At 34.1% G+C, this 22915-nt stretch overlaps 1 protein-coding gene across 1 annotated transcript; it reads right to left on the bottom strand.

Moving 5' to 3' along the window:
* Nucleotides 1-846: 846 nt before the first annotated feature.
* LOC144438546 (protocadherin-1-like) lies at nucleotides 847-22514 on the bottom strand. The gene is made up of 3 exons (XM_078127621.1): nucleotides 19482-22514; nucleotides 11409-11574; nucleotides 847-2219 (listed from the first exon to the last, which is right to left on the bottom strand). Exons 1-3 carry the CDS (start codon nucleotides 22293-22295, stop codon nucleotides 1396-1398), a joined length of 3804 nt encoding a protein of 1267 aa, XP_077983747.1. The 5' UTR covers nucleotides 22296-22514; the 3' UTR covers nucleotides 847-1395.
* Between the last annotated feature and the right edge of the window lie 401 nt (nucleotides 22515-22915).

The following is a 22915-nucleotide window of genomic DNA, read 5'->3' on the forward strand; positions in this document are numbered from 1 at the left end:
AATGTACTTCTGAGATTTGTGATTGATTCATTAGTTAAATAGTTAAAAATAGATATCAAGGCTGTATGAATTTAAATCTAAAATGACATTGTATATGTGGGACAATTTTTTTCATCTGTGATTTTAATGATAAAGAAATCTGTTAAGTTCATTTCTTTCATCATGGGTGGCTTGTAATTTAGTCTATATCATTCTTAGCAGTTATTTGTCAGGTAAACCCTTTTTCTGCCAATGTGAGTTTTATGGTCAATAACCAACTTACAGTTTTTCATTTGCCTTTTTTGTGCAAGATTGCATTATCTTTTTAATTTCTGTTTTATTTATCGTTGTTTTTCAAAAGTTACTGTATTATTTATTCTTTTTATTGGTGAATGATGGTCTCTATTCTTATGAATGAAAATTGGAAAAATTGAAAATAATGTGACATTTTCTGAACATCCATACCTTACATGTTGGTTGATACACACCACCTCAATGTATACTACACACTAAAGGGAACAAGTACAAATTAAGATTAGGGGGGGGGGGGGTCCTTAAAAATAATTAGGGGGTTAAGGTATTTTTTTAGAATTCTGGCAAGCTTAAAGGGGCCTTAATATAATCAATCAATGATCATGGAAATTTATTTGTTACTCTCAATTCAATTCAGCTTCAGAAGCAATCATTCTTGAGCCCATTATTTTCTCCTTAACCCCTCCCCCTGTAAATTCTGCTACTTACTAATCAGCTATTAACCACACGCCATAAATTTGATACACTATACTTCATAAATACAAAATCATCTTTATTGCAGAATAACATCTCAACATTCAAAAAAATTAACAAAGACAATGACAAAATATTTTTTAAAAAGTTAGCAACATATTTTTTTAGTCTTTGGTGTTTATTTGATGTACACATTTTCTTGGTTGTATATCTAGCAATTTGAATTTTTTACAGGATTATTTTTTTTAGCAATGATTCTCTAACTCTATCATAACTTCTATTCAGTTATTCTCAACTCTCGTTTAATACTGATATATATATTTCTGTTTATCTAACAATAATATCTAGATCTACTATAATTATTGCTTCAAAAAATATGCTCTCTTTATTGAATACTTTCAAACAACATTCAACTGCATTCATTTCTTAAATTGCCAAAAACCAAGTTGTTTTTCCAAACAAGCACCACCAGCAATTGACAGTATTCTCTTATATATATATATATGAACACAAAAAAAAACAATGTGATAAATGAACTTTCAGTTATATATACATGCTATACATGGCTCAAATTTTACAATATCCGTACAATTTTTTCTTTCTGTACACAGCGCAAATGGTTTCCCGCCATGCATGGAAAGTTTAGGTTTTTGAATTTTAAGCGATTGTTATTATTGAGTGGACTGGAGATCAAACGGTGGAATCGCTAAAGAAAAGTACATCAATATGTTTACATAGCTGTTCAGCATCACACGCATCGTCATCCGTAATCATTGTCTCTCTGGTATCTCTGAGAATAGCATTGATATCTTTCCTTGAATAAAACTCAGGTGTGATTTCAAATTCACCCTCCGATGCACTACTTTCTGTTAACGTAATTGAGACATCTGAGTTCGGTCTCGGTGAATGTCTATGCATGTTTTTGTGTGGCTCACCACTGACATTGTCTGATAGCACTACTTTCGGGGGCGTCGTATCTGAATTTCCACTGCCACAGCTGAGTGTGTCGCCACCGAGACTATCAAACTGAGAATCATAACTCTTGGTCATGCCAAAGTTTGTTTGTTCATTCAGACCACCATTCCTTTTCTCAAATGCTGGTCCTTCTAATAGGTCTGTGAGACTTTCTGCTGGATGTTCACTTATTGGCGTTAAAGGTTCTCCAATGAGATGATGCCGCAATCTGGCACTACCTTGCCGATCAAAGTTCTGATTATTTGGTCTTGGCTGTGAATTTTGTGGCTGGTCGTATCCAAAAGATGTAAAACTAGCTTGTGGCCATTGTACGCTATTGTCAAATTCAGGACTAGAATCGCTGTCGCTATAAGTCGGACTAGCCATACCCATATCGTTTGAATTATCGGTGTAGCTCTGGTGGAGATCTTTGTTGGAATTATTATAATGAGGATCGTATTGTTTTGGTGGCATCCAGCATTGGTCAGAATGGCCTAGAGTTTTACATTCAATGGTACACTGAGGACTGGCCATGTAACTCCGGTCTTCTTCGTTCTCACCTAGCAGAAAGTGAAGAAAAGGATGAACAATTTTAATAGTCAGTGCATACATTTTTTTCAAACGTCAACTTTTATTTATAGCCCTTGGAAAGAGCTGCAAAACATTTACACAAACAGATTACAAAGCATTAACAAACTCTTTCAATATTTTGTTCTTCTTTATATTATAAAATATTTCTTCTCTCGTTATTTGTTCAATGCCAAATTCTTACTAATACACAAGCAAATGTCACCAAAAATAAACTAATTATTATATTAATCTTACAATCTATGCTATTTTATACTTCAAAAACATTAAGGTGATTCTTTACAGTTTGTTGATATGATACTCACACCTATTCTCCAAATTACTCTGCATCGATTTACAAAAAAGAAGTGTTTACAATCATCAACATTTTCACTGTGCCTTAACAAATGGGTTTCTCATCATTTTCTGTTTACATAGATTTTCTTATGTGGAATTTTGTTGTATAATTGTTAGGTCTATGCCTACAGGGCTGTGTATGTGACTCATGGGAATTCTCCCAATGGTCACAAACTTTATTGTATAATTCTATCTGTGCCTAAACTTTTGCTTTCAGAGATTTAATAATAGGCACATTCTAAATCTTATCTTATTTAGAATTATCATTATGATATTATACATGACTACATGTAATTTACTTTCCAATGAATTTCAAATTTAATGACCAATTATATTTTCTCAGATTTTCATTCTTCTCCTAACACATGTCAAGCAATGGCCATTAGAAAGTATTTTCTCGGATTTTTCAATTCTCTCCTAACACATGTCAAGCAATGGCCATTAGAAAGTATTTTTCATACAGGTTTTTAATTCAATTTTGCAAAACCAAGACATTAGCAGAATTAGCTTGTCAATTCAAACTTTTTGAAAAAGCCTCTTCAGGTGCTAAACTAGTCAATGATTCCAGCCATTTTGTATTCTTTTACTAGTAATAAATGGGATGATATTTCATGATAATTTAATTTCCAATGGAAACAGTAACAAAGATGACACATTTTCATATCTTTTTACATGTCTACAGATGTACGTCAAACAACACCCAGTAGGGAGTATTTTCCACATAGGATTTTAGTTCTAGTGAAAACAAGACATCATGAACAGAATTAACTGGGAAAAGCATGTAAGTGAAATATGATATTTCACAATAGAATAATTGAGTACTTTTCCCAAAATAATAGTTATGTTATTATTTCTGTGGTACCAATACTGTTCACTGACATCCTCATAAGGTCTTTCCTCTAAGTGTAAATAAGTCCATTATTGCAATAGGTTTTACAAGTTGAGTTGAACACTATTTCTATGGAGTAAGTGGTTGGGGTACAAAGACAGTATATTTTGAGTGAAAGCTCTCCATCAAGACATACTTTTGTAGCGACTGAAAGGGTATGACAAACACACCTCTTAAGTTGTACAAAAGATTGTATTGAAAAGGAAAGCATGTCTCCTATTCAACCAATGCGATTTGTTTTCACAAGGGATGTCAATCCATGTATTTCAAGTATTTTTTGTTAGTTGATGTATTTTTAGCCCAAATACGAACAAAAAGTACTATTTTTTACTCCAATTATGTAAAAATACACCTCTTTATTGATACAATAGATTCAACAGAAACGTAAAGAACATATACAATTCAATCACTATCTGTTTATACAAGGGACATACATATATTTCAAGTATTTTTTCCAAGTTAATGTATTTTTAGCCCCAACACAAACAAGAAAGGCATTTTGTTTACTCCAATTACACTAATTTTCATTTCTATATTTGCCATAACCTTCAACTAATATAGCTGCATTTGTCTTTGTAAATGGGAAAGGAAATTGCATTGTTGTTGACATATACAGTCTGTTCAATTGGAAAACCTCATTTAGGTACTAGTGGCTTATTCCAATGATTTAATTAGTAATACTATGATTGTCTTTAACAAACAAGAAGACACTTGTGATGGAAAAAAAGAAATTTCTTTCAGAACTTGAGCCAACAACTTTATTCCATATGAAAACAAAAATTTAGTTATTTTCATTACCTCCTTAGTAAACTTTGTAGTGTTAACATTCAACTTGAACTACTAATTGGTGTAGTTTCCACTAGACAAAACACTATTTTGTTACACTAAAAGTTTATTTTGATATGTTTAGTGCACAGCTGTTGTGTGTGAAAAGCTGACATTTTAAGTAAATCTCACTGGCTGCTCTGTTTACAGTGCTTGTAATAGCATTTCTATAGTAAAAGATCAAAATAGAGCACAACAGTACTTCTTCTCACAATTAAGTACCTATAATAATGACTGTGTGTATAATAATGACTGTGTAGTGCTTGGTTCAGAAGTCAGTGTACTCCCACAAATCAAATGAACATGTCATTCTTATGATGTGTCTAGGTGGTAATGAAAATTGGAGTACAAAATGTCAGGTGTGAAAACGTCAAATTTTGTTGTCCCTCAAAACAATTAAATGGCATTTAATAAATTCCTAATATATTAGAATATGACGTCAAAAGAACCAATTTACAATTAGCTTCTAATGTTTGGAAAATCTAATTTTAGGAGAAGTATTACAATGTGATCACTTTTAATTTACTACATGGATGTATCAAATTTTTATCTGTTTTCTTTCACACTATTAAAAAAAACATTTAGTATATAAATCCTTTAGTATACACATCTATACTTCAAGCAACAAATTTTGATATCAAATTTTTTTGGTAAAAAATATGAATTTCCATGATCCGATTTGTCGGAAGTGGTTTAGTACTAACACGGTTAGTTCTAATTCAACAATACCATACAGGAATATATAGATTTAAGCACACAAATGAATTTGATTTTTTTATCACCCACTTTATTTTCATATAATCATACAACTACTGTCTGGCTTGAAAAGACAAATTGGAGAGTGAAAACAGTTTAGAAAGGAACCACCTGAGTTATTTATCATGAATAACAGATCGGTATGAATTGGATTAATTACAGACAACAAAAGAGGTATTTACTTCAACCTCTGGCCATCCACAAAGTAGTTGTGGTTAAAACAGATTTCTCTGATGGAGAGAACAGAATGAGTTTTCCTGTTTCTATGCACAGGATATAGTCTGATTTATGGCTTGTATTAACCAAGGAAATGAAGGCTAGTTTGGAAATGAAAAGCTAACAATTTACAGAAAATTTTCAATCAGAATGCAAAGTTTATGAAAGCATGACACAAAACGCTGGATCTGCAATTCAAATACCTACACATAAAAAAAACACTTGACGGTATGGCAGCTTTAGTGTTCAAAATGTCTGAGTGCTTAAAATACACTTTACAGTTAGTGTATATCCAATAGCTGTTATGCTGAAATGCTTTCTGCTTGTGAATGAGACTTGCACAATAGAGAATCTTACAAATACATCAACACAGCTGAAAATGGGATTGTACGGCTTGAAACAAGCGATATTTGGTGTCTTTTTCACATGGAGAAACTTGAACAAAACAACTTAAGCCTATCCTAAGGTAAAAACAGGTTAAATTGGTTTGCTTATCCGTCTTGTAATATGATACACATACAGTATTGTGTTGCAAATATTCCACATACCTGCTATACATACTACATGTAAACATCATACCTGTGTAAGACAAACTTAGGAGTAAAAGCTGTCAGGCTTAAATCTGAATGGAGGAACCCTATGACCTTGTGAGACTATAAAGTCTAGTTAATTGATAGATACTGTAAATGAATATGGAGTAGTTCTAGAAATGTTTGAAGACTTCCAAAGTGATGAGTTCTAGATGTCAAAGTTCTAAAATGGATGGATTATTAAAGTTAATTCTTAATTTTTATGGGTAGTCCTATTACCTATCGTGTAGTCGGTTCCATAGATCTAAGAAATTCTAAATGTATACGGAAAAGTTCTAGATATCTATGGAAAAGTTCTAAATATCTATGGAAAAGTTCTAAATATCTATGGAGTACATCTAGATATCTATGGAGTACTTCTAAATATCTATGGAATAATTCAAATATCCAATGGGTAGGAGTAATACATTTCTTAAAAATACAATATGTATTTATGAATTCATAGTGAATGTCTACTGAGATTGGGAATAAGTTCTACTTCTGAAAACCATATCAGTACTAGTTTGGAAAACAATTTGTTAGTTACTGGATTTGTACAATGATCAAAACAAAAAACAAGAAATGTTTGACTTGTATTTGAAACCATGCAATGTCTCGAAAACACTGGAAAAAATCTCAGATAATTTTTGAATCCAGCAGTACTTTTTGTAAACTCATTCACACACACACACAACATAGTTGAATGTTTGACCGAAACAGTTGCCTAGTGCACACTCTACTGATCAAGGGAGAAATTGAAAACTAATGCCAGCAGGGTAAAAGGGATGGTTGGGTGATTGTTGTTATTGTAATCTAAAACAGGCAATGATCGGTGTCTTGTAACAATTAATAAATTGACAAATTACAAACATTCATCAATACTATGCTAGTTTAATAAAAGGCCAGGGATTCAATCTATGGTTCTCATACTATGTATCTTTACAGTGGAGCCACATGCCAGGGATTCAATCTATGGTTCTCACACTATGTTATCTTTACAGTGGAGCCACATGCCAAGGATTCAATCTATGGTTCTCACACTATGTTATCTTTACAGTGGAGCCACATGCCAGGGATTCAATCTATGGATCTCACACTATGTATCTTTACAGTGGAGCCACATGCCAAGGATTCAATCTATGGTTCTCACACTATGTTATCTCTACAGTGGAGCCACATGCCAAGGATTCAATCTATGGTTCTCACACTATGTTATCTTTACAGTGGAGCCACATGCCAAGGATTCAATCTATGGTTCTCACACTATGTTATCTCTACAGTGGAGCCACATGCCAAGGATTCAATCTATGGTTCTCACACTATGTTATCTTTACAGTGGAGCCACATGCCAGGGATTCAATCTATGGTTCTCATACTATGTTATCTTTACAGTGGAGCCACATGCCAGGGATTCAATCTATGGTTTTCATACTATGTTATCTTTACAGTGGAGCCACATGCCAAGGATTCAATCTATGGTTCTCACACTATGTTATCTTTACAGTGGAGCCACATGCCAGGGATCAATCTATGGTTCTCATACTATGTTATCTTTACAGTGGAGCCACATGCCAAGGATTCAATCTATGGTTCTCACACTATGTTATCTTTACAGTGGAGCCACATGCCAGGGATTCAATCTATGGTTCTCACACTATGTTATCTTTACAGTGGAGCCACATGCCAGGGATTCAATCTATGGTTTTCATACTATGTTATCTTTACAGTGGAGCCACATGCCAAGGATTCAATCTATGGTTTTCATACTACTAGTATGTTATCTTTACAGTGGAGCCACATGCCAGGGATTCAATCTATGGTTTTCATACTACTAGTATGTTATCTTTACAGTGGAGCCACATGCCAGGGATTCAATCTATGGTTCTCACACTATGTTATCTTTACAGTGGAGCCACATGCCAAGGATTCTATGGTTCTCACACTATGTTATCTTTACAGTGGAGCCACATGCCAGGGATTCAATCTATGGTTTTCATACTATGTTATCTTTACAGTGGAGCCACATGCCAAGGATTCAATCTATGGTTTTCATACTACTAGTATGTTATCTTTACAGTGGAGCCACATGCCAGGGATTCAATCTATGGTTTTCATACTACTAGTATGTTATCTTTACAGTGGAGCCACATGCCAGGGATTCAATCTATGGTTCTCACACTATGTTATCTTTACAGTGGAGCCACATGCCAGGGATTCAATCTATGGTTTTCACACTATGTTATCTTTACAGTGGAGCCACATGCCAGGGATTCAATCTATGATTTTCATACTATGTTATCTCTACAGTGGAGCCACATGCCAGGGATTCAATCTATGGTTCTCATACTATGTTATCTTTACAGTGGAGCCACATGCCAGGGATTCAATCTATGGTTCTCACACTATGTTATCTTTACAGTGGAGCCACATGCCAGGGATTCAATCTATGGTTCTCATACTATGTTATCTTTACAGTGGAGCCACATGCCAGGGATTCAATCTATGGTTCTCACACTATGTTATCTTTACAGTGGAGCCACATGCCAGGGATTCAATCTATGGTTCTCAGACTATGTTATCTTTACAGTGGAGCCACATGCCAGGGATTCAATCTATGGTTCTCATACTATGTTATCTTTACAGTGGAGCCACATGCCAGGGATTCAATCTATGGTTCTCACACTATGTTATCTTTACAGTGGAGCCACATGCCAGGGATTCAATCTATGGTTCTCATACTATGTTATCTTTACAGTGGAGCCACATGCCAGGGATTCAATCTATGGTTCTCACACTATGTTATCTTTACAGTGGAGCCACATGCCAGGGATTCAATCTATGGTTCTCAGACTATGTTATCTTTACAGTGGAGCCACATGCCAGGGATTCAATCTATGATGTTCATACTATGTTATCTTTACAGTGGAGCTACATGGATATTGACAGTTCTTAGCTTTATTTTCAGGACCAACTTTTCCATATCAGACAACTGTTTTTCACTCTTCATAAATTGTAATCCTTGACTGCCCTAACTGAGACTTTCCCAATCCTTGACTGCCCTAACTGAGACTTTCCCAATCCTTGACTGCCCTAACTGAGACTTTCCCAATCATTGACTGCCCTAACTGAGACTTTCCCAATCCTTGACTGCCCTAACTGAGACTTTCCCAATCCTTCCCAATCCTTGACTGACCTAATTGAGACTTTCCCAATCCTTCCCAATCATTGACTGCCCTAACTGAGACTTTCCCAATCCTTGACTGCCCTAACTGAGACTTTCCCAATCCTTCCCAATCATTGACTGCCCTAACTGAGACTTTCCCAATCCTTGACTGCCCTAATTGAGACTTCCAATCCTTGACTGCCTTATAACTGAGACATTTCCTACACATAAATTAGTATACTTTATATAAAAACATTAGTTCAAGATCAGAAATGCAAGAGAGATAATGGTAATTTTTAGCTTGTCATAGTTATGTTACCAAAGTTCATAAATGCTGTAAATATACATTAAGCCCTTCAGTTATATTTCAGTCAACTAGCTTATGAATGACAGATTGTCAGTAGGGCTTGAAAGCACAGTATGAAAGCTTGTCATACAAATGACTACCCTCTGACCTCCCGGTAACATCAATCTGCTTCCATATATTAATTTTACTATCAATAAATCTAGCTGGTTAGTAAACATATACAATATGATTGAATTGCTTTAATATCCTCTCTGTAATGTGCTCTTTTTGTACCACTAACAGTTTTACATTGCCTTGTGACGTATTATGCCCTCTACCAGCCAATCTGATAAGCCATCAAGATCTAATAAGTGCATGGGTAGTACAATGTATACACTTTGTATCGTTATTAGTGCAGTGTAAGAGAGACTGTTTGTATCAGTTATATACCCTAGATTGATACATGATTGCAAACCCCCAACTAAAGTACAGATAACTGTTAGTTATAGCAAATCTTCAGCTGTACTGTAGTAGATATGTCATAGTATCATTTTAATATACACTCTATATAAGATTGAGACATGATTGCAAACCCCCAATGGAAATATAGTTATGAATCAGATGACTATTTTAGTTACATACAATAGACTATAAAAATTCAGCTCTAGTAAAGTAGATACGAGACTTTATGTTTGCATCAGTTCTAAACACTAGATTGATACATTTAGCAAAGTCCAAATTTTAGTACAGGAATTCTGAGACAAATGTTTATTGTTATATTATAGCAAAGTCCAAATTATAGTACAGGAATTCTGAGACAAATGTTTATTGTTATATTATAGCAAAGTCCAAATTTTAGTACAGGAATTCTGAGACAACTGTATACTGTTACATTATAGCAAACCCTACTGTAGCATATTAGTTTAAATGAGTTTTTACAACAGTAACTTACATACTATAGACTGATACAACACGTTCCAAGTCTGTGCACATGTTTTTAATCGAAATTCAAAACTTCAGCTATCATAAGTTTAATAACAAACTTAGATTTCAATTCTATTTTTTTCTATTTTATAATCACAAAATAATAAATGACTATTGAAAAATGATCCTAATGTAACATTTATAGTTGCTGTCAATGTTTGAAATTCTTGTAACAGTGGAGGGTATCGAGTAAATCTGCAGTACTAGTGATTTCTCTACATTCTACCATTAAACTATGGAAGGGGGTACCTTGGTATTAAAAAACACCTGGAAAACTGGGATAGGTGTTTAACAATTAATAAAACCTATTGCAAAAACTCTGAAATAGAATTTGATGCCATGTAAAATACTCTAGTGTAACTGAAAATATTTATGAAATACTCAACATCACTTGTCAAAATTTGTAGTCTGGAAAGGAGATTGAAGGTAGAATTGTGTCTACATGTACGTAGTCTATATAATTAGACAGAGTGTGTTATCTTTACTCAATGCATTCATCTATTGCCAAACATGTACATCATTCATCATTTTTATCTCTAGATTTAATAAAATTTCAGCAGACTAATTCCTTATATACAACTTAATTATTTCATGCTTTTCATCTTTTGGGACTAAAACGTATATTCTTCATGATACAGATTTATGATTTTGACTTTCAAAACAAGACAATCATTGTAATTTGTATTGAAACTGTCAAAGTCATCTTGCAAATTGTGATTTATTGGAAGTTTAATAGTTTACAGAGGATATATGTCTGTATTGGTATAAGATTGGCCATGTCAGCTTTCATCAACCAATCAGAATTTGTCATATACGAATTGCTAAATTTAACTGTGTTTAGTGACTTAATAAATAGTTTTTAGTTGAATTTGCCAATGTCATATTTATTTTAAAATCAGTATTTCTCCTCTGAAATGTATTCTGAATATTGAAACCACTTTTGCAAAGGAAAGAATTTCATTTTCTTGCATCTTTTTCAGGTAGCACCAATTATAATTTCAACACAGCTTCAATCAAAAACTCATATATCAATCCCAACTAGATTACTACTAGAATATCAGAGATTCACAACTTGACATCTATGGAAATAAAACACAGGTGCACTTAAATGTAACATTAAAATGCAAATTATCTTACCATCAATCTGGTCCTCATTTGGTGTATTTCTTAAACCACCTGGGGTAGATGCACTTGATGCATGTTCTCTTGCATCACGATCACTTTCACCGCGACCGCTATCATTGCTGGCAGTTTCATCTCTCTGATCAGGATTGGCAGTGAGAGTTGACAATAAATTATCAACCTGGTGAAGAAAATGATAGGAAATATTAATTTAAATAAATATCCAAAAGTAAATGTTGACAGCTAGTATTTTCTGTAATATTATGTTACTACTGAGAGGTTCATCAAAAGTGTTATTGTTTTTGTTCTTTTCACAAACCTATGAATCTCAGATCATCATGTAACTATTTATACAGTACATATCCTTTCAAATGACGCCAACACATCAAGAAACACACCATGGACAAGCTGTAGTAGCGTGTGGCTATAGAAGCCTTGAATAGCAAACTGTGCCTTTCAATGCAAAAGCACTTAAATTTTGACTTGAATAGGAAATTACATGTATTCCCGACAACGTAACGTTACAAAGTTAAAATGTCACAGACGAAAAGTTTCACCTTTGAACAGTCAGAATCGCAGAGAGGACTGCTCTATTTTTTATGCAAATACAGCTCAAAATAAAATTATTGAATGTCTCTTGAATTTTGCATGAATTGTGGTGGTAAGAATCATCAGGAGGATATCTGCTCTATTTTTTTTTTATAAAAGTACTGCTCAAATTGAATATTTGTCAAATTTTACAAAATTGTTATCAAAATTAAATTATTGAACTTTCATGCAATTTTACACAAAATATGACATGTTTAACATCTGTATTACATGAAATGTGTTTTAATATGACAGGGATATGACAGAAGAGTACGAAGCAATTGATTTACAGGTCATTGAAAGCCATGCTAAATCAAATTGCAATCCAAACATACAAACCTACAATTGTGTATTAATATAATACTACTACTTTCACTGGGGACTAATTATGTAATAAGATTTAGAAAATTAACCAATTATCATAAATTTGATGGTTTCTTAAAACAAATTTATCCCACTTTGTATGGTGCCATGGGACACATTTCATACACACTGTGGTAATTTATACAGTATGGGTATTTTCTACTTTCAGACCTGTTTAGTGCAGTGTGTAGAACTAACTAAAAGTCAATAACTAATCCTTAAATTTATCTATACTCTAATTTCAACAGTCATACGATAATCACTATTTTTTTATTGTTTATATTTTCTTAACTGCGGTCTTATTCCCACACTCTAATTAATTATATTGTACATATTTCCTGATGCCAATTATTTTTCTTTACATCCTGAGAATTCAGACAAAGGGCTGTTTTTTTCCAGTTGACTTGGCACAGTAAATTGAAAAGGAAAATGTTTAGAATAGGCGATATAAAGCCCAAGGCATTCAGGTCCCTATGGCTTGTATAGGGGTTGTGTCAGTTAGAAAACACTTTTTAAGTGTATATTTACAGATATATGCAAATTTTAAGGAGAAACTGCGAGACACAGCTTATAAACTGTCAAAATACTTTCACCTATACAGCCAACATTTGACTAAAAGTGCAAAATAAACTACTTTCACACCTTGAAAATATTACAAAATGTGGCAATTTTTAGCTTTTGATGCTTTTCGTAGCCCACGAAAAATATTGAAGTAAGTAATGATGTGTATCTATAAGGTTAACAGCAAGACAATATGTATAACTCCCACTGCAATGGTATGATGGATGTATATATTGCAAAATCATTTCTCAACTCATGTAGTATCGATAGGTGTGTATAAAAGCTTGCCCTGATTCTTTGATTACCGATAACAAAAACTTGCACAATATGGCAGCATGTAGTCGATCCCCATGACCTACTATCGTATTCATCATCATTTAGACGTTTGTATGTTTCTCTCTCAAATTATTCAGCCTGAAATAACAACAAAATGATCATTCTATTCAAGTTTGGCTGTAATTGATTCCAAATTCTTACCATACACGTTTACTAAAATAGAAATATGTTTCTTGGTGGGGAAAAGTAACTGGCCTACTGTTAAATTTGTAAGTTTTCTCAAATTATTTAATCAGGAATGATAACTAAATATGTAAAATAATCCTTTTATTCAGATTAATTCTGTCTACTATATTTTATTCCAAATTCTGATGATACATGTTAAAAGTTTAATGAAATAGACATGTATAGTGGGAAAAGTAACTGTGCATTCCATTTGACCTATTGGTGTAATAATCATCATTTTAGACACACATCATAAATCTAAATATATCTAAATGATAATTTTACTTACATTTCATCTATACAGGATTGAAACGATCTATGGTAAAGTTTAAATCAAACAACATTTTTTGGCGGGGAAACTGAACTGTGCTGTCCTTATTTTTCTCAATTCATTCAGAAATAAGAACTAAATGATGATTTTACTCCAAATTATTCAATTGTTTATGCTCTATGTTAAAGGTTGCATTGAAATACATGTGGGGGGTGTAAATACATAGGGGTGGGGGGGGTGTAAATACATAGGAGTGGGATGGTAAATACATGTGGGGGGTGTAAATACATAGGGGTGGGATGGTAAATACATGGGGGGTAAAAAGATGGGAGGGGGGGGGGGAATAACAGTGCCACTGATCCATTGAGTCTACATCTATTCCCACTGTAACTTATTCATCTTCAATTACCTACACTTGTCAGTTTTCTCAAATAATTCATCCAGATAATATCTAAATGATAATTTTACTCAACTTTTATCCATAATGGTTTCAAAAATTTATGATTTATAGAAAGTTTAATAAATTTTTCTCATTTTGTTGGCAGTGAACCTGAACAATATGTTGCATAGTCTATGTTTTGTATGAACTGTAACTTGGTTATCAGACTGTGGCAAGCTACGGTTGGTCAGTTGCAACTTATGAAATATGATGGTACCTCACACAGCATGTTAACTATATACATCATCCATACTTAATGAGTTTGTTTGTCCCTCATTAGATACAAATGGTATGTGTTGAATGCATTCAAAATTATTGATAATACTCTATTTAATTAAATCAAATTAAATCTGATAAAAATAAATATTTACACTTTTCTAGTATATCAATGTGGTGGATTCAATGTTTCATTCCATAAAATGAGATCCCCTAAACAAAATACATTGAGTGCTTGTATAATGTACACAATACCAGTAGATTGTAACACTCTTAAAGGTTTATTCCATATCAGGGCAAAGTTGATATCAAATTAGATACAAATTTGAATATTAAGATATTTGTTCTAGTTCAATACACAAATAAAACTGGATATTATCCACATATTTAATCAACTGAATTTTATACCAATGCTCCTGTCTTTCACAAAGATAATTATCGCCACCTAACTTATTTTCACTGAGAATAAGATATATTCTCCTGATATTATTTTTATTAACATTTAGAACCTCCAGTGACAGAAAGTAGTCATAAATTAATTTCATATGGAAACAAGACTTTGCTATCTGGCTACACTCCATCATTTGTCCAAATTGAGAGGGTTAAATTAATTTCATATGGAAACGAGACTTTGCTATCTGGCTACACTCCATCATTTGTCCAAATTGAGAGGGTTAAATTAATTTCATATAGAAACAAGACTTTGCTATCTGGCTACACTCCATCATTTGTCCAAATTGAGAAGGCTAAATAAAAGGAGAAGTACAGATTAATTTTACCTACTTACCATCCACAACAAAAACACTATTTTATAGGTATTTCTTAATCCTTCCTGAGTTGGGGGAAATTATGAATATTTGTACAGAAATGTAATTACTTATAATATGCATGTGTATGCTCTTATTTTACTTTCAGATAAAATTACAGGAAGTATCAATTCTCGTAAAATTTAAAATTTCCTGTATAATTTAACCATATCAGTTTACAAAATAACTCAGTAAAGTGCAAGAAAATCAAGATTTTACCTGTCATTAAAGAGATACATCTTGCAGACTATGCATTTGTTCTGTGCTTCTTTGAAAGATCATACTATTTCCTTTTTCAAGAGAAATATTTGATAAAATTCCTTAATCACGGTTTTCATTTTTCTAATTCTACACTAAAATGTCACCAACACACACCTACATATGTCTATGTTCTTATTTATGTATAGTGTAATGGTAAGGTGCAATTCAGTTAGTTTGTGTTTATGGCATCCTTGAATTTCTGTAATGTTCAAAGTTAGTTTACTAACACTCTGTTTTCAAGATCACAGAGTGACACTAAGATTTATTACTTTACCAGTCAATCCTTCGATTAGTCATGTATTTATTGATACAACATTTTAACCTTGTGTCTGTTTACTACTAAAATATCACTATCTGACAAGTCAATGATCAGTAAACAAGTCCAAGGAGAGAAACTTGTAGTCCTGGTACTCGTCTCTGGAAACAAAATATGGTTATATGTTTTAAAATGATGGATTCAACTTAAATCAATACTTTTATTTTATTTTTTATCAACATTTTTTGCACTTTTGAAAAGAATGAAAATGAAACAATATGGTGATGGTGCAAGAACTTGTTTTGTTCATGCTTGTTTTTGTTTGTTTGTTTGTTACTATATTTTTTGTGTTCTATTAATTTATTCTTTTCTTTAGTATACTTACATTTCCATACCTCTTTGGATCAACCCTTTTTGTTTTTATCTTTGTTAGGTTTCCTTTGCCATAAATTCTTTTGAAATCACAGATGTATATGTGCAGCCATAATCACTTTAATATACAATACTTCCTATTTTTATTATGCAATCATACTTTAAGCCCTGTTTGGCTCACCTGCCCTGGTAGGCAGAGGATTAATTCATCACTGCTTGATAAATGCAATCACAATACAATGTTTTGTGACACTTTGAGCAAACTTACTGTAATCTTAGAAGAGTAAAACTTTGCAACTTTATCTGTGATTATCACAAATTTCAGGTCAAAGATTTCATAACAAAATTAAATGTAGTGATAAAACTGATAATATTTATACAAGTGTTGTAAACACAATATTTTCCCAGACAATGTAAGCTAAAAAGAGATAAACATTCTTCAATACTTTGTCTACTATTGTGATTGATTTTCAGAGTCTATGACACAAAGCACAGGAGGAAGTAGATATACCTCCTCCACTATAAGGTATCAATGGTATAGTTTTCACTTCGTTTTGATTTCATTAAAATTATATTACCATGGTAATTTTGCAGGCCTTATTAGGTACAAAATAAGATTTGGAAATGAAAAAGCAATGACACAAATAGCATGTCAGGAGTAGATGACTTAATTACTTTTAGGAATCCATTGACTTAAACTGGTTAATAAATATTTAATGAAATACAAACCAATGGTTATAACAGAATTTCAGGAATTTTATCAAATGATTAGTCAATGAAATGAGTTTGGTGGAATTCACACGGCTTACGATAACTGTCCAGAAAATTAAACAAAATTTGTATTAGTACGTAGTGAACTTGTTATCTCAGAATTGTATTGATTTATTAAATTCTCATATGTATAAAGTGAACACAGTTACAATTCTCATCACTGCCTTTGTTTCTCCTGAATTCGTCTTTTCAAATGTACAACAATGCCAAGTGTCAACTATCACCATCTCCAATTTGTCATTCTTTGTATGAAGTCCCTATTGACACCATTATTCACAATGTCACACAGGAGGTTTGCTAGCATATTTATGTGTCCATGGAGATTTGAACTTCTAAGTGAAGACATTTCAAGCTAGGACTAGTACAAAACAGTATGGTATATCAACTAACATGCATGACCCAAAGTCTGGAGACGATTTCAATCTGTAATGTTGTCATGCCAAAGTTAAACACACACGGAGATTTCTATTTGTGTAATTAATTTCCACTCAAAGAGAAGTTTTCTTATGACTTGGTATAGTAGAATTAAGGCCGTTAGTAGTACAAGATTAAATAGAACATATGTCATCTTCAGTGTACAAACGTTTTACAAATGTCACAACAAAACCACCGACAACTGCACAGAATCCCTAATGACAGATCTTGCATTGTGATAGCTGAATGACCTGCACTTCCATGTCACCAAAAATGACTGTCTTTGCTAGAACCGTTAATCGCAAAACTATGAAAGGCCGAGTTCTTTCCTTTGTTATCATATAAATTCATCATGATAAATTAGTCGAATTAACTAAATCAAATATTGATACTGTTCCGGTATTAAAAATTAATCACAATTCTTCTCCTACTCAGTGGATATTTTTTCTGTCCTAGTTTTTATTATTGCAGACAGAATACAATGAATTGTACAAATATAATACATTACACTGTTTAATGTCCATACAAGCCCCAGGAGAATCAGTAAGCTGGGGAGTGTATACTTTAATATTGCAATCAGATCTGAACATGATGGAACAGCAGATGCTGTGAGTGCTTGCACAGCTGAGACGCATCAAGACAACTACAAATATATGATATGTACAAAATGCTAGATTATTTAATTCTATAATTATAGCTGGTTTAATTGTAAATACTGCTAAAGAGCCATCAACAATGTAAACTGTCAGATAACCTCAACATAGGCATTTCACACCTGGAAATATCATTTTGTAACCTCACCAAAATAAAATACCCTAGGCTAGTGTGAGAAAATGATAAATGTCATTATTTGTCAACAATTTGCAAAACAGTGGTCTTTCATCGATTTTCAGTAAAATTGTTATTCAAAACAGTGGTCTTTCTCATCAGTTTCTGGTAAAACCTTTGTACAAAACAGCAGTCTTTCATCAGTTTCCAGTTAAAACATCATTTAGGAGACAACATAAATATGTACTGCACCAAAGCAATAACAATTATCGTAGTAATTTCACTGTCAGCTGTCAAATGAATAACACTATATTTCCTTCAAATCCAAGCTCTAACCAAGATCATGACAACCCTACTTCAATGAACTTTTAATACTACTCTGCGTATGAAGTAAGACTCTCCCTCTCCCCCCCCCTCTCCCATGTCCAGTACTAGACGTTTCAGCCAATTTGATATCATTATAGGTTTTGTCTACAAGTTCCAGGTTTTTATATTCCCTGTATTGTAACAGTTGAGTGAACAAGTTGTAAATAATAAGATATACACCAAATGACAGGTTATCTGGCCTGTATTACTTTACTCAATATCTATTACAAAACAGTGATAAAATGTATGATTGTTTCATTTCAGGCAAATAAAATTTCACTATATTTATAAATAGCAATTATATTTAAGATCTTTCAATCTTATTCTTGCAATGATGAGAAAAGAAGTGAAGTGATGTCACTTCTTGGAGGTTGTTACTATGGCAACTAAGGATTTTTCACAATGATAATTAAGATGAAATACCATTGTAGCAATGATACAATAAATCAATGTACGATATGACTAGAATCAGTACAGCTAGATGAATTGATTCACAATGGCTCAAAAACTCTTAAATATGTGTGCCAATAAAAGTTTATGAGCATTTTCCTTTTGAAAAACAAGTTGGCTGTTTCCTTGGGATTACTGTTACAAATACAGGCAATCTGTTTTTTAAAAGATCTGTACCCTCACATGGGAGTTGTGTTTCTTTTTTCTCTGTTCATGATAAAGTCATGCTATGATACAGGTTTTTTCATCAGAGAGTAAAAGTATTGTGTTTTGAGGAGATCTGTTTATGACTACTGGGTACAGAGACAATAAAAGAACATTTTTTTAAAATTCCCATGGGGTCCTTTTTTCAGACATATTTACATTCCTCTGCATGCCGACTACAAATAAGTCTTGAATCCTTTCAGCAAGTGTAATTTATGATTCTGTGGTCAATAGAAAATTTGTCTGTTTTTGTTAAGCCAGTTAGTAAGTACTTAAAATCAACCCAAGTATTCACTAGGGTTGCCGCCAACAAAAATTATGCTTCACATATATGGAAGTAGTGTACAGAAGATTTTCCATCTCTGTTACTGAGTTTAAGCAAAACATTGTAAGGTGTGCTCCTGTGGCAGTACAGTGATTGATTTGCCTTCTTTGTATTAAAAATTGATAATGTATTTTTGGTTAAAAATTCATTACTTACCTCTCTATCCGTTTCTGAGATTGGCATACTAGATTGTGAACAATGATTGGCTCGGCATTCAGAGTTATCGTTGAACAGATTCTGGAGAGTGACTGAAGAACCGACTCCTGATTGGCTGTCAAATGTTCCAGAATGTAACACACCAGGTGTGCCACATGTCAGATCAGGTGATTGTTGCATAGCTAAGTAAGCTTCTACTGTGCTGCTAACATTCTGTGGTGTTACTGTCCGACTTGTTGATTTACTGGCACTAAAAAGGTTTTCTTCTCTCCGGAAACTGTATGTTCTGATTGCTTTCTCATTGCTACGACAGCAAATGACGGCCACCACAGCAATAATGACAAGCAGACACACAAAAGCTGCAAGGGCTAGAACAAAAATTCCTGCAAGGGTCGCTGTAAATGCAGTGCTTTTCTCATTCATTGGTAAACCTTCAGTTAAATTCACAAAATCTGCGAAGTCTATGAATGATAGATTGACTGGTAAATCAGAAATGATTATGTTAACCTTTGTGGTATCGCTTCTTGGTTCTAAACCTTTATCCGATACATTTATGGTCAGTTGATGTAAACCTTCCCAGATACTTTGCAGTTCTTTCACAGTATAGATCTCTCCAGTAGTTTTACTGATTTGGAAAATTCCTAGAGAATTTCCATGCTGGATGTTATACTGTAGCTGTCCATTATCATCTTCATCAGCATCATCTGCCTGGATTGCTGTTACAGCAAGACCTGGTTTCGCTGCCAGTGCCACAATGACCACATTATTGTCTTTTTTAGGAAATGAAATAACTGGAGGATTGTCATTTACATCCAGTATATCAATGTTTACAGTCACACTGTCCATTTTAGACTCATGGCCATGATCTGCTACCATGACAACCATACTACAAAATGTCTCTTCTTCATAGTCAAATATTACATCTGAGAATATTTCCCCTGTGTCTATATCAATACGAAATTTAGGATTCTCCTCATAATATGACAACTTTCCATTTTCACCTGAATCTTGATCAGTAGCTGTTACCCTGCCAACTGGACTACCCTTTTCCACGTTTTCAAAGATGGAGAAATAATATATGCTCTGTGAAAACATTGGTGCATTGTCATTTTCATCTATGACATGGAGTTCCACAGTGGCATCACTACATAGTTTTGGTCTTCCTCCATCACAGGCAGACACTATGATGTCATATCTAACCACACCTTCGCCATCCAAAACACCTTTGGCGGTGATTTCACCTAAACTGCTATCTATTTCAAAGACATGCTGAAGATTTAAGAGAATATATTCAATTTCACCCCTTCGTCCCAGATCTGGATCTATTGCTGTTACTATGGCAACCACCCCACCAGCTTCGTTATTTTCAGGAATTCTTTCCTCATAAGTTTCTTCCGTGAAAAGTGGACGGTTGTCATTTTCGTCTAGAAGTGTTATTAGAAAGTGTCTAACTGTTGTCTTTCGTTGAAGCCCAACGTCAGTTGCTATAATTGTTAAGTTGTAGACTGGGATTGTCTCTCTGTCAAGGACAGTATCTGTAACTAGTTTGTACAATTCATACGGATAAATCTCCTCCAGTTTAAAATGACTACTTCCAGTTAACATAAGGTGTACTTCCCCGTTTTCATTCGTATCTCTGTCATAAACACTCACGTACACGATTTCTTCGCCAATGGGTACACTCTCAGATATAACAGCACCGTCTCCGTTGCCATTGTCAGAATTAAAGTTTATTTGTGGAAAGTTGTCATTTTCGTCTTTCACGTTGATGAATAACGTTGCATACGCAGGTATAGGTGACAAGCCCATATCGATGGCTTGTACAACAATTTGAAACGTCTGATCGGTCTCGTAATCTAAAGCTTGTAAAGTTGTAACCTTCCCAGATACTGGATCGATACTGAACAAGTTTAACAGCCTTGTAGGCGTCCGCCTACTAAAGGAATAAGCGATTCTACTATTTTCCCCGTGGTCTAAATCCGTTGCATTTATATCTACGAGTTCGACCCCAGGTGCTTGATTTTCTTTAATTTCAGTTGAGTAGCTAGTATTTTGGAAGACCGGACTGTGATCGTTCGCGTCGATTAAACTTATGTTAATTAAAGCTGAACCGCTCCTTGATGGGGTTCCGAAGTCTTTTGCTATAAGTTCTAATTCATAAAAACTGATCTGTTCTCTGTCAAGGGGTGTAAGCACCACAATTTCGGTAACTTCCACCCCTTCTAGAGGGCTGAAGTATGTATGTAACCCAAAAGTATCTGAATATGTATTAAATAATTCGTAACTTTTAACTGCATTGTCACCTGTATCTGGATCCTCAGCAAAAAGTGAACCCCCCTGGGGAAATCTTGAACCAACGCTCGCCGTTTCTGCAATATCCAACCAGATGACATCTTGTTGGAAAGTTGGTGTGTGATCATTTAAATCTAAAACTTCAACTCGCACCTTGACAAACCGAATACCCCGCGTTTCAAATTGTATAATTACTTCATGGATGCATGTCTCTATTCCTGGGCACATTTCTTCTCGGTCTACAGTTTTCCTGGTAGACAAAACACCATCCATCGCATTCAAAGAAAGAAAAGTGTCATTCACTGAAGTTGGTGAGAAAAATTGGAAGTCACGTGAGAGTAGGGAGTTGAGAGATAGATCCGAAATTAGGTCCCCCACCTCCAAGCCTGGTGGTTGCTCTTCATAAATAGCATAGTCGATATCGAAGGCGTTCACACATAATATCGAGGTTAAAATTATTGCACCAAACACGACGCTGTGAACGGTCGAAGTCCGTATGTGAGAGCACGGAGTAAAAGTCATTGTTACCTATTCAACGTACAAAAAGCACAGTTGTATGGCTTCGTTGGGTAGTTAAAACGTTAACAAAAGGAACGGTGACGTCTTGAAAGAAAACAGCTACCGCATCTCCGTACGACCGATGTCCGAGATATATCTCACCGTTGTACTAGCTAGTATACGTTACAACGATATCAGATCCTACGTTTGATGATACACACTCGAAGTCCACTACTACCATGTGACGACCTGCACATGAAACCATGGTATATGTAGCGTTTACTGGACGGGAACAGGATGTTGTGTCTACGTGAACAACCGTAAGTTTACCAATCTCACGGAGTGACAAAAAGTTTGGCAAACAGGTAAAGCATAAATGACATTTTAGTGGCTAGCCAAAGCAGGAAGTGTCATAATTAGTCATTTGTAGATATTTTCCGGTTGTTGTAACAATTTTACCGTCCTCCAGGTTCGGGTTATTGATGAAGGCGTCGGATAGCTGTAGCATCAATCTGTGTACGCACCGTTGATTGTCCACACGAGTGCTCGCAGCCAAACAAACAATGGGTGAGGTACACGGTAAACTACTTCAATCTTGCTTCGTGTAAATGTACACACATAAGTTCATAAAGCCGGAGTAAAGT

Source organism: Glandiceps talaboti, chromosome 8 (assembly GCF_964340395.1).
Source record: "Glandiceps talaboti chromosome 8, keGlaTala1.1, whole genome shotgun sequence".
Lineage (NCBI taxonomy): Eukaryota > Metazoa > Hemichordata > Enteropneusta > Spengelidae > Glandiceps > Glandiceps talaboti.

Coding starts and splice junctions, on each gene's coding strand:
- LOC144438546 (XM_078127621.1), bottom strand. CDS start 22,295: ATGACTTTTACTCCGTGCTCTCACATACGGACTTCGACCGTTCACAGC. Junction 11,575..19,481: donor TCTCAGAAACGGATAGAGAG/GTAAGTAATGAA, acceptor TTTCTTCACCAG/GTTGATAATTTATTGTCAAC. Junction 2,220..11,408: donor AAATGAGGACCAGATTGATG/GTAAGATAATTT, acceptor ACTTTCTGCTAG/GTGAGAACGAAGAAGACCGG.